Source organism: Alosa pseudoharengus, unplaced genomic scaffold, assembly GCF_046254945.1.
Source record: "Alosa pseudoharengus isolate Yale_2024_CS ecotype anadromous, Long Island Sound unplaced genomic scaffold, YU_APseudo_1.1 YU_APseudo_1.1_scf_18, whole genome shotgun sequence".
Taxonomy (NCBI): domain Eukaryota; kingdom Metazoa; phylum Chordata; class Actinopteri; order Clupeiformes; family Clupeidae; genus Alosa; species Alosa pseudoharengus.
Genome location: NW_027468650.1, coordinates 3,752,523 through 3,765,648, shown reverse-complemented (window position 1 = coordinate 3,765,648; position 13,126 = coordinate 3,752,523). Strand labels below are relative to the sequence as shown.

The 13,126-nt window shown below is 47.3% G+C and overlaps 1 protein-coding gene across 1 annotated transcript in view; it reads left to right on the top strand.

Moving 5' to 3' along the window:
* Nucleotides 1-372: 372 nt before the first annotated feature.
* The window catches only part of rps6ka3b (ribosomal protein S6 kinase, polypeptide 3b), a 54,515-nt gene continuing 41,761 nt past the window's right edge, over nucleotides 373-13,126 (top strand). The window contains exons 1-2 of the mRNA XM_076290093.1: nucleotides 373-716; nucleotides 3,887-3,943. Coding sequence (XP_076146208.1) covers nucleotides 654-716; nucleotides 3,887-3,943 — 120 coding nt within the window. The 5' untranslated portion in view covers nucleotides 373-653. The remainder of the gene's footprint in view (nucleotides 717-3,886; nucleotides 3,944-13,126) is intronic.

The following is a 13,126-nucleotide window of genomic DNA, read 5'->3' as shown; positions in this document are numbered from 1 at the left end:
ACACTTACATCAGATATTTTATCGCGACAAACCCTGATCTAGCAAGATATTCTCCTAACAGTTGGCTATAAGACCAGCATCTCATAGCCTAGCAGGGTTTGTTTATGAGGTTTATATTTAAAGACGTAGCATGCATTATAGTGATGCGATCTGATGTCGCTCGCCTAATGGTTGGAGAGAGGCGTTGGCACCAAAAGTTGTTCTTGGTGACTCAACACACCCAACTGTGCCATGCAGGCTCTCTCACCTGTCTCTCCAACACACTCCATGGTGTATTTGCCCCTCCCTCCTCCGATGACGCAAACGTGACTGCACCAAGCCAAACCGTTCGTTCTGACAGACAGGTAAGCCAGTGCGCGGCGCCATATTGGGAAAAACGGAAGTGGGTGCGATTGGGTTCATGAAACAGAAAGAGCGCAGACCGTCAGTGGAAACAAGGTACAGTGACACAGGGGCAAAAGTGGAGGGGAGGGAACTTCCGAATTATTGCCTACGCTAGAGGGTGTTTTTACATTTGTTTTCCCTCGTCGAGGGACAGCCCACATCTGAAGAAACAGTGACTTTTCCGCTTTTTAAGTCATCTCGGAAGCGTCGACAAGCAGAAAGATTACCTATTTCTCTACTGCTGGACTGTCCAACTTGAAGCTGTGAAGATGCCGTTGGCTCAACTAGCAGACCCTTGGCGAAAGATGGCACTGGGGAGTGCAACGAGCGAGGTGAGTTACACCCTCAGAATACTGTTACTTTGTAGCCAGCTCGCTTACTTTGATCCGAAGAGCAAGTGCCGTTGCGCAGATTGACTCTTTCCTCTGTGTGAAGTAGGGCAGTTTTCCAAAGTGCTAATGAAGTGAGTACTGTGTAGCCTAGTAATGCACAGAGTTTGAAGATGATGTGATTAGTAGACTGTAGAACGGTGGTGAAATGTTCGACTTATTTATCGCAAACCTGTCTGATCAGTTCACTGGAGGATGTTCGAAGACTTCCACATTTAGCCGACCCAGTTGATTAACTCTTCTCGCCCTTCTAAGAATAAAGAGCCACTAACCTGGAAACAGACTATTCCATGTATTTATAGAAGTCGAAAACCTGAGGGTGATATTAGCGCAGCTGTAGTTACACCCTTTGTCGGAAAGAAATGGTCACACTGAAAAGATGAATTGCAAACACTGGAAGAGGAAAGGGGTAAGCAGGGGGAGGTTGCGTCAGGAATTGCCCCCCCCCCCCCTTCCACACACACACACACACACACACTTACGCACGCAGGGCAGGATGCGATCCTTGCTTCAAAAATCTTGATTCTGGAAACTTGTGCTTTGTCTTGAGCATGGCAATAACATAATTTGGAATTTGGGCTCTGGCTGGAACCCTAGTTCGCCATGTAGGCTAATGCCCCATATAGTTTATGCAACACAATGACTCACAGTCGAATATTAATGTAACGTAAGGCAACATCCACATAACATGGGACAGTCGACGGGTCAGCTATTAGCATGATGACCTGTGCCTCCTGTACTAGAACTATTAACGTTTTTATATATTTAAATAGATGTTTAATATAGCGTGATCATGCAAAACAATTCCATATGAAAATGATGAAAAATTAAATGTAAAAAAAAACCTGTGTCCTTAGGGTTACCTACAAGAAACTGATTGTGCAGCCAGCCTAAGTCTTGGGCGACCTTCATCTGGACCTTTTAACTTAGCGCACGGGTTTAATCGAGTTTAATTTATTTCCTCAGCTTTAAACCCACAAGGAAATGGCAGTAATTTGCTAAGGTATTTTAGATGCTTGTAGATTATGTTATCAATGCTTCTGACAGGTGTGCATGCACAAGTTGATGTGTGGATTGAGAAAAACATTTTGTGCATCGGCTAATCATTACATAATAAACATAACATTTCTGTTGGGACCACTTTCTCGGTCTTTTATCAGCTGTGGAAAGTGTAGTGGACGTCTCTCAAATGTGGTATTGTATCCTCGGGGCATGCCGACAACAAAAGAAAACATCTGATGATCATCAGATGCAGTATGCTGCTCTCGCAAAGAATGTGGATGAGCATGTTGGACATCTTCAGCAGACCCGTGGACGAAGAAAACGTGTCTCGTTTTTAAAACAAACCGTTTATCTGTCAGGGAACCATGAGGCAAGAATGAGTGATTGCTACAGACGCGATGTGAACATGACCCTGTTCTGAATCATCGCAATGAGTTGTGCAGAAAGTCACCCCCAACTGACGTGGCTTTGTGGAATGGCTCACCCTCAGCGCTTATCCAGGATATGATGTCACTGCCACCCTCATAGTCTGTCATAGATTTAGTTTATTGTTAGTTGTAAGTTAGGTGAAGACATTATTGTAGCCTCTTGGACATTTTTCAGTTGTCTGTCAGACACCAGCTCAGGACCCAACACACTGACATTGAAGCGCTCATGTCAGCAAATTCAGTGATACCCTCCTGGGAGCTTATCTGGAGGGCTCATTGGGCATTAGTGTGTATGATGCTACTCTATGATTAAGCATAGAATATCCAGTCTCTCTGTATATACTGTAGCCAGGGGTAGGCTGCTTAGGCTACATTCTGCACCGTAAATCTCCTATACGCCGCCGTACCGACTGTGCAATAATGCAGCCAATGTTGTTAAAAAAATGGGATGAGCTCGGGTAATGTGCATCCTATGTAGTTATATAGTTATCACACATAGCTTGCTCTTAATTCTACCTGATTTGTACTTATGTTCTACTTCTAGCATTGCACTAGCATTGTATGTGTGATGGTGTACGGGACAAATGAGCTTTGATTTTCAATTTGAATCTTCATGTTCTTCAAGATGCATTTCATGCTGTCAAAGTCTGACCGCTGCGAAGCAGACCCATACAGTCCCATACAGTCGTTGTGGATGGCTGTGGTCGTGTTACATTCAGCAGCTTTTGAAATAGACGCCCCTGCGATTGTAAAACTCCTGGTCAGAAATGATGGAGAACTTGTGAGAAGGCCCCTGATGGTTAGCAAATCTCCCATGCAAGCACAGGAAGCATGCCCCCATAATAAACCCCTGTGCTTTGTACACACCTACACATGAAGACATGTTCCACTCGTTTCATGCTTTCTCAATAGATTACCATGTAGTGGGGTACGTGCTTTTTCAGAAAGAGGCCTAGTCATGCAAATGTGGTCATTTGTATGATGATTTCCATCAAGTTATTTTCTGTAATGACTTTATTTTATGCCCTGTAACATTTGCATAAAAGCAGGCAGTACAGTGTCCTCACAGACGTACCAAAACCTTCAAATCAAAAATCAGAATGCAAAACACAAGTGTATCCCTCGTCCCGCATGTCTTCAGTGTACGTAGGCTTCGTCTGCGTTAGGGCCTCGTCATTCTATCTGTGGAATCCTGAAGCACACCACATCTGGGACTCCACCCTGAGCACGCAAACCAGAGCGTCATCACCCCCCCACTTTTCTCTGTGTTCTCGGAGTCGTCTCGTGCAGCCGCTGCCCCTGAGCCGTTTATAGAGTGTGTCAGTCGTGTCTGGGATGCGGTGGATGGGACGGTTCAGGACAGCTCTCGTAATTGTCGGATCAGTCCTTTCCCCCCACTGAACACTGGACACTGGAGGGAGTCTCTGCGGTGCAGTGTGTGGGGGTACACACACACACACACACACACACACACTCAAGAGGCCCAGCTAGGGTGTTGCTCGTGGGTGTTGGGATTACCTTGGGTGTTCATGGCTCTAGAGAACAATTTGAATAAGCGTTTGGAAGAAGGAGGTTTGTGGCAGTTGTCTGATTTTAGGGGGCAGATATTTTGACATTCGTCTGTAAATATGTGACAAAAGTGATGTGTATTTATCTCTGTTTTCATGTCTGTATTTCATGCAGGATTCCCATCATGTCTTGGAGGATTCCATGGGGGATGATGACACTTTATCATGTAACGTAAGTTAGCTTGTTAAATCATCATTATCTCTATCCTCTGTCTACTTCTCATTCTCTCTCTCACACGTGCGCGCGCACACACACACCCACCCACCCACACACACACACACACACACACACACACACACTTTTTCTCTATCACTGTCTTTGTACTTCCATCATATGTCTCTCTCTTTCTCTGTTATTTCTCTCTCTCTTTGAGGGTTGTGCTTTAGTGCTTACAAACACACACACACACACACACACACACACACAGAGAGACACAGACAGAGCAATCTGTATATTATGGACAGTGCATATAAAAACACACACAAATCTGAAAAGGGACTGTGGTCACACACACACACACACACACACACACACACACACACACACACACACACACACACACTTTTAGAGTACATTATGTCTCTCTTTCTCTGTTATTTCTCTCTCTTTGAGGGTTGTCCTTTAGCAGGCCCGCACACTGTCCAGTTTTCTCTCTCTGTTTGAGGGTTGTCCTTTAGCAGCCCCACACACTGTCCAGATCAGCAGGGTTTTCAGCCTCTTGACAAATGTCAAGTTGTTCCCTTCAGGAGATGCACTAGAGTTTCAGAGAGCTACTGCCTAGTGAGCCTGGGCATCAAGCATGCTTGTGCCCCTCTCAAGTAGTTTGAAGTGTGTGTGTGTGTGTGTGTGTGTGTGTATGTGTGTAAGCACAGTCCCTTTTCAGATTTGTGTGTGTGTTTTTTTTATATGCATTCTCCATAATATACAGATTGCTGTGTGTTTGTGTTTGTGCCTTGTGCGTGTTTGTGTGGGCGCCTGTGTGTGTGTGTTGTGTTTATATACACACTTTAGAGACTGTGTGTGTGTGTGTGTGTGTGTGTGTGTGTTTCCTTGCTGCCTAGTCAGATGGTGATAAATGGACAGTATCGATCGTGAGATTCCTCCAGAGAAGGCCTTTAATTGATCAGGGCCCTGCTGTCCAGATGACTGAGCTGCTCAGACGAGGGAGCCACACATGGGCATCATTATGGAGAGAGGGCCCGTAATCCCACATGGGCATCATTATGGAGAGAGGGCCCGTAATCCCACATGGGCATCATTATGGAGAGAGGGAGAGGTGTAGGGCCCGTAAGCACACATGGGCATCATTATGGAGAGAGGGCCTGTAAGCACACATGGGCATCATTATGGAGAGAGGGAGAGGTGTAGGGCCCGTAAGCCCACATGGGCATCATTATGGAGAGAGGGAGATGGCCCATAAGTCCATCTTCCTCATGGACACTGATGAACTCCTCTTCATCAGCTATGAATTGTGTGGAGCCAGACAAATGAGCATCTGTCTGTAATGTGGCCATGCATAAAGAGTTTGTTCATTTATTCAGTTCAGCTTTGGAGGAAACTTTATTTCTTTCTGGCGTCAAACTAAAACTTACTTCTACTATTCTCTTCCATCAAACCAAAACATACTCCTACTATTCTCTCTTTTGTCAGAAAAGAAAAATAGTTTGTGCACATCTTTGTTTACATTAGGGTGTCCCAGGAAATAGCTCATCACTGAAACCACGTTGTCTTCAAGCGATGACTGCGGGTTGAACATGATGCGTGATGCGTGCATCCCACTGACATCACAGGAGATGAGGTCACCGAGGCCGAGATGGCTCTAGGAGCCGCAGTGGTGTGGGATTTCTGACCGGGCTCCTCCTTCTTTAGAAGCCATTGATTTTTAAATGCAGGAGGAGATGGCGTATGGATCGCACTTACGAGGGAAAGCGCAGCTGGCATTATGTTACATCTCCAGAGTGGTCTATTAGCTTGTGCTGAAATGTATACGCAAAACAGACACACACACACATGCACACACACACACACACACACACACACACACACACACACACAAACACACACACTGTATACATGCACATACATATTATTGAACATTTGAAGCAGTGTTGGTAGTTTCAATAAAGATGGTATTTTTAGGGCTTAAGGGTGAAATTGTGTGTGTGTTTGAGCTGTCTGATTGAGAGGGAACATCCTGTAGTGGGGCCTCACTCACTCAGTCACTCACTCACTCACACACACACACTCACACACACACACACACTCACACTCACACACACTCACACTCACTCACACTCACTCAGCCTCTCCGTTTCTAATTAGGAAATGCATGTTTGCGGAAGTGAGCAGGTCAGCTGGTGTGTGTGGGGCTGAAGCGGAGAGTGATGATGACTCATGTAAAGGGGAACTAGGCAGGTTTTGATAACCGCTTGAAGACATGTCTGTTGCGGAAGTAGTAATCAGGGTGACGATATGAAAACTCAACGGCAAAATACATACAAAGAAAAGTAAACTCAATTCGACTCACAGCCTCCTATTCTGAGGACAGAAATGGACTCAAAATGACGGGAAATGATGAAATGATCAAAAATAAGCAGTGTGTTTGTGTGCCTCTCCAAAATGGATCCCCTTTCCCCCTCATTCTGTTTATATTTCTCCCACTCAACAATGTCGAGTAAAATTAGAATGCAAGCAGCTCCAGGAAAAAGTGCGTGTGCCTCCACTCTGGAGTCTGAGAGGTGTCGCAGTCGCGGTCGTGGCTTTTTAGCCCTGGGATCCCTCGTAATCGCTTGAAGGCTTTGTGAGTGCTTGTAGTGAGAGGGTGATTGAGATGGTTTTGTGGCGGTGTGGTTAATGAGTGAGAGGGTGATTGGGATGGTTTTGTGGCGGTGTGGTTGATGAGAGAGAGGGTGATTGGGATGGGGTTATGGCAGTGTGGTTAATGAGTGAGAGGGTGATTGGGATGGGGTTATGGCGGTGTGGTTAATGAGTGAGAGGGTGATTGGGATGGGGTTATGGCGGTGTGGTTAATGAGTGAGAGAGTGATTGGGATGGGGTTATGGCGGTGTGGTTAATGAGTGAGAGGGTGATTGGGATGGGGTTATGGCGGTGTGGTTAATGAGTGAGAGGGTGATTGGGATGGCGTTGTGGCGGTGTGGTTAATGAGTGAGAGGGTGATTGGGATGGGGTTATGGCGGTGTGGTTAATGAGTAAGAGGGTGATTGGGATGTCGTTATGGCGGTGTGGTTAATAATGAGTGAGAGGGTGATTGGGATGGGGTTATGGCGGTGTGGTTAATAAGTGAGAGGGTGATTGGGATGGGGTTATGGGCCAGGCACGCGTGCGTGATACGGGGTTTAATCAGGCACGTTCTCCAGCTCACTGATGGGAAAACAGGAAGGGGTTTGTGTAGGTTGGGACATTTACGCCTCACAAGCCTGTGTGGGCTAAGTTGTTTCTCTTGAGTGTGACGAGTCATTTGCCTCTGAAATGCCGTTTTTGTAACTTGGGTTGGAAATTGCACCACGACTGACTAGTACACAGTAGAAGTGTTTTCTCTGATGGCTAGAGATGATTTGTCTGATGGCTTAAGGCATGAGCACAGCCTTCTGTAGGCCAGTAAATTACTACTGTGTAAACCACCACTGTGTAAACTACTATTACTGTGTAAACTACTACTGTGTAAACTACTATTACTCTGTAAACTACTACTACTGTGTAAACTACTACTACTGTGTAAACTACTCCCACTGTACGCCATTGTGCTGTAAAACAGGTCCCTGTGTGTGGGCCTGCAGCACAGGTAGCACAGGTGGCACAGCTGGCCAGGTGTTCTTTTAGGACGTCTAGAAAAGAAGTGCCGCGGGTACATGGTGATGTTAGTACAGCACACACACACGTCCTCAGGCAACACACACGTCCTCAGGCAACACACACACGTCCTGCACACACACAGTTACTACAGCAGACACATGTCCTCAGGCAACACACACACGTCCTCAGCACAAACACGTCCTGCACACACACGGTTACTACAGCAGACACACGTCCTCAGGCAATACACACACGTCCTGCACACACACGGTTACTACAGCAGACACACGTCCTCAGTAGGGCTGGGACAACGCGTCGACGTAATCGATGACGTCGATGCAAAAAATACGTCGACGCAAAATATGAGCGTCGATTCGTCGAGCATAACGTGTGCTGCTAAATATTTTTAATTTTACACCTTCAGTGTTTTCCATACGTTGACTAATCTGTGGCTGGGCACCACGAAATCAAAACCGGCCACCACACATTGATGTTCTATGTTGTAGGCCTGCTATTTAAATTAAAGATAAGATAAAATAATTTCATTGAGCTGCACTTGCCACTTACTCACACAGCCTTTCCTCGCCCCGCCCGCTCTCTCTCGTAACGAGCCCGCTGCTCCTCCTCTGCATGTGCATTTAACAAAAATTCACGATTGTTGAAGGATTGTTGTTGCCACATAGAAGCACTGCATAGAACACAGTGGGCTACATTGCTATTAAATCAGCTTAGCATCGTGACCATGCTGCGCAAATTTGTTCAAAACCGCTGCATTAAAGTTAAAGTAAACTCTGCTAAGGTCTTATCACAACATAGTACATTGAGGAGACTAAACGAAGTTAAGTTACAGTATGCAATCAAGCAGTAGCCTTATCTCAAAGCTAACGTTAGAATACTGTTTGGATGTCAAGTTTAGCATGCTTACTTGCAGCTGCTTGTATTCATGCAGGGCTCATTTTATTGACTCTGTTTGCAAAATCCAGATGGAAATGGAAAAGTGTTTTCCAAGACTCAAAAGTGCTTGTCCAAAAGAGAAGTACGAACTGTTATTTGAACTACGTTATGAATTGCATCCACACATGATTCCCACACGAACGTCTTAAAATGACTAACTGAAACCTTATTGAATGCTACCTCTGACTAAGAATACATTACTTTGCACTTGTAGTTACTTGCACTTCAGTCTTTTATTTTGGAATCTTAAGAGCAATAAACATATATTGCAATGTTAAATAATTCATGTTTTTTCATTCAGATATGTAAATAAACATGTATAAGTTGCTATTAGTGAATTAATGAGGAGATAATCGAATCGAATCGAAATCGAATCGGACTGAAAAAATGAATCGTTAGATTAATCGATGCATCGAAAAAATAATCGCTAGATTAATCGTTTAAAAAATAATCGTTTATCCCAGCCCTAGTCCTCAGGCAACACACACACACACCCTCAGGCAACACACACACACACCCTCAGGCAACACACACACACATAGTTTAGTATAGCAGACACACGTCCTCAGGCAACACACACACACCCTCAGGCAACACACACACACCCTCAGGCAACACACACACACACAGTTTAGTACAGCACACACACGTCCTCAGGCAACACACACACGGTTACTACAGCACACACACACCCTCAGGCAACACACACACGGCAGCAATGCTGGTCAGGTTGGCAGGTTGGCCCTGAGTCAAGGATAACTCTCCTGCTCTATCCGTCCAGGGGGCTGGAGCTGCCAGAAACATGTTAGTCAGGAACACTGAGGGAGAAGCACAAACAAGCTCTACTCCACCTGCTGTCATCACAAGGAACGCAAGCAATCAGCTTTTCTCATAATACACCATGCACAGTGGCCATTATGCCCATAATGCACCACACACAGTGGCCCATAATGCACCACGCACAGTGGCCCATAATGCACTACGCACAGTGGCCCATAATGCACCACACACAGTAGCCCATAATGCACCACGCACAGTGGCCCATAATGCACCACGCTCAGTGGCCCATAATGCACCATGCATAGTGGCCCATAATGCACCACGCTCAGTAGCCTTTAGGCCCATAATGCACCACGCACAGGGGCCTTTAGGCCCATAATGCACCAACACGCACAATGGCCTTTAGGCCCTCCGGATCCACAAAGGGGACTTGTTGGGTTGGCTAACTTGGCTTTGTAGATTTTATTGGAGTTCTTAATAGCATCAGCCTTTGGCCTGACAGGGGTGTGTGTGTGTGTGTGTGTGTGTGTGTGTGTGTGTGTGTGTGTGTGTGTGTGTATGCATGTGTGTGCTTGTCTATCTACACTCTGTGTCAGTGTGAGAGAGTTCTGTGTGTGTGTGTGTGTGTGTGTGTGTGTGTGTGTGTGTGTGTGTGTGTGTAAGTGTTTGGCCCTCTCTCTGTAGATCCCTGTGGCAGATGGTATTTAATCTTCTCTAGCCATCTGGACTGACTTTCTCTCGAATCTGTAACACCCCCTCATCTCTCTCTCTCTCTCTCTCTCTCTCTCTCTCCCTCTCTCCCTCTCTCTCCCTCTCTCTCTCTCTCTCTCTCTCTCTCTCTCTCTCTCTCTCTCTCATTCCCTCCCTCTCTCCTTCTGTCTCTCTCTCCACTGTGTCCCTGGAGTCAGGTGTGTGAGAGAGCCGTGAGGCATCACACTCTCCTGTTCGCCTTTCACTTCTGCTTCAACATAACCACCTGCCTGTTAGCTCGGCTTAGATTAGCTCTTATTTACACACAAGTCCACATGGTCTGCCCTTGGCTGGACAGAACCCAGTCAACCTGCGTCGGGACTCCCACAGAAACCTCAGTGGAGAGGAGACGAGCCGAGAGGCTGGGCACCAAAGAGAGCGTTGAGTCATTGGTCTTATCAAAGGTCATGAGGTCAGATACTGTGAGATCATATCCACAATGTCTGTCAAACTTGCTGTCTATTTAATGGAATGGCCTTGTGGATACTCCACAGTAAGGACAGGTGTATTTGCTCATATTTACATTAAATTAGGGAGACAGGACAGGTGTGTTTGCTCATATTTACATTAAATTAGGGAGACAGGACAGGTGTGTTTGCTCATATTAACATTAAATTAGGGAGACAGGACAGGTGTGTGTGCTGATATTTACATTAAAAACAATGTAGGCTGCCAGCGGCGTATGAGTCAGGCTTGTAAAACACAAGAATAACGGATCTTGTAGTGACCACTCTTGAGTGGGCACCATGCTGCCCGCTCCTCTCTCCCTCTCCTGTGGCATACCGCTCCTCCCCTTACCCGCCATCGGCCAGACGGGGCCGCGATCCCCCACCAGATGCCCAGCACTCTCCGTCACCCTCCCTTGAGCCAGGAGAGGCCGTGGAGGGAGAGTGCTGCGTCAGTGCTGGAGCCAGGATAGGCCTCATCAGTGCTGGAGCCAGGAGAGGTGTTGTCAGTGCTGGAGCCTGGAGAGGTGTTGTCAGTGCTGGAGCCTGGAGAGGTCTCGTCAGTGTTGGAGAGGTCTCGTCAGTGCTGGAGGCTGGAGAGGTGTCGTCAGTGCTGGTCAGTGCTGGAGGCTGGAGAGGTCACGTCAGTGCTGGTCAGTGCTGGAGCATGGAGAGGTCTCGTCAGTGCTGGTCAGTGCTGGAGGCTGGAGAGGTCTCGTCAGTGCTGGAGGCTGGAGAGGTTTCGTCAGTGCTGGAGGCTGGAGAGGTCTCGTCAGTGCTGGAGCATGGAGAGGTCTCGTCAGTGCTGGTCAGTGCTGGAGGCTGGAGAGGTCTCGTCAGTGCTGGAGGCTGGAGAGGTCTTGTCAGTGCTGGAGCATGGAGAGGTCTCATCAGTGCTGGTCAGTGCTGGAGGCTGGAGAGGTCTCGTCAGTGCTGGTCAATGCTGGAGGCTGGAGAGGTCTCGTCAGTGCTGGAGGCTGGAGAGGTCTCATCAGTGCTGGTCAGTGCTGGAGGCTGGAGAGGTCTCGTCAGTGCTGGTCAGTGCTGGAGGCTGGAGAGGTCTCGTCAGTGCTGGAGGCTGGAGAGGTCTCGTCAGTGCTGGAGGCTGGAGAGGTCTCGTCAGTGCTGGTCAGTGCTGGAGGCTGGAGAGGTCTCGTCAGTGCTGGTCAGCGTAATGAGGCCGCAGTGCTGAGCCCCAGCAGGAGGGGGGTGGGGAGATCCCCGGGGCGTCGTTGGGCTGAGATTGGAGTGGAATGGAGACCTAATGTTCCCTAATGGCCTGCAATCAATAGAGCGGACGAGGGGGCGGGGGGGTTAATGGTAATGTTGTGCTTTCTTCACCTGATGAAAGAATGCTGATGAAGATTGGAAGATAATACTTTGGGTACACACACACACAGACACACACACACACACGCACACATATAGCAGGACAGACCGAGAGAGACCTAGAGACAGACACACAGACACACACACAAACACAAACACACACAGATAGACATTTCAGACAGGAAACAATGAAGTCTGACTTTCTGCGTAGCAAGATCAAGATCAGAGTATGATCCTCTTCACATGAACGAGGGCCTTGTCTCTTGTCTCTTTTCTCATGTCTCATGTCTCATGTAGTCCTCCATTGTGCATCTGCCAGAGAGCCTGAGCTCTGCGCTCCCCCATCCCACTCACACGGGGAACAAAGGACTGAGTGATGGAGCCCATAGTGTCATATCGCTGCCCACAGATCAGTGTGTGTGTGTGTGTGTGTGTGTGTGTGTAGTGTGTGCGTCAGGACAACCCCTGTAGTCCGGTGTGACACAACACAGGGCGGGGTGCTCGGTCGCCCCCTCAAAGGTGACTGCGCTCGAACTCAAAGTTCTTTGTTTGGTGTTGAGTAGGAGCTTAGTTAGCTTAACTTAGTTAAACATTAGCTTACTGCATGTTAGTTTCTCCAGTGGTGCTCAGACCTAATGCAATGCGTAGGCTAAGCATTTGAAATTTCACATAGCAGTCACATACCTTGAAAATTTACTTTATTAGTTTAACAGTTGAATTGAAAACCGAATTGTCTGTAGTCTCCTTATTTCATGCGACTGCTTAACCAGAGCACTTATTAGACATTCTCTGTCTTAACAAACGGTTTTAACAATGTTTTCTTCTACGTGATTCACGAAATTATCGTGAAGCTTCTGCACAGCGGCGCCATCGACTGGTCTGGCATATGCACTACAGCACATTTAGCCGGTTACACCTCTGTGTGTACACGCAAGGTTTTTTCTTGCCGGAGTCGTTAAAGGTGTGAAAGTGGTAAGAGGAAATCCACCCGGCGGTGTCGTGTGAACGGCCTCTGAGGCTCCACTCCCCTCGGAGCCGCACTGAATAGCCAGAGCTGTGGTGACTGCAGCCAGGCTGGTATTAGCTAGAGGGTGTGTGTGCTGGGGTAGAGAGTAGGGGAGAGGTGTGTGTGTGTGTGTGTGTGTGTGTGCGTGTGTGCGTGCGTGTGTGAGTACGTTCGTGCATGTGTGTGTGTGTGTGTGTGTGTGTGTGTGTGTGCGTGCGCGTGTCCATGCGTGTGTGATTGTGTGTGTTTGGGCCCTTTACTACACAGCTTTGGGAT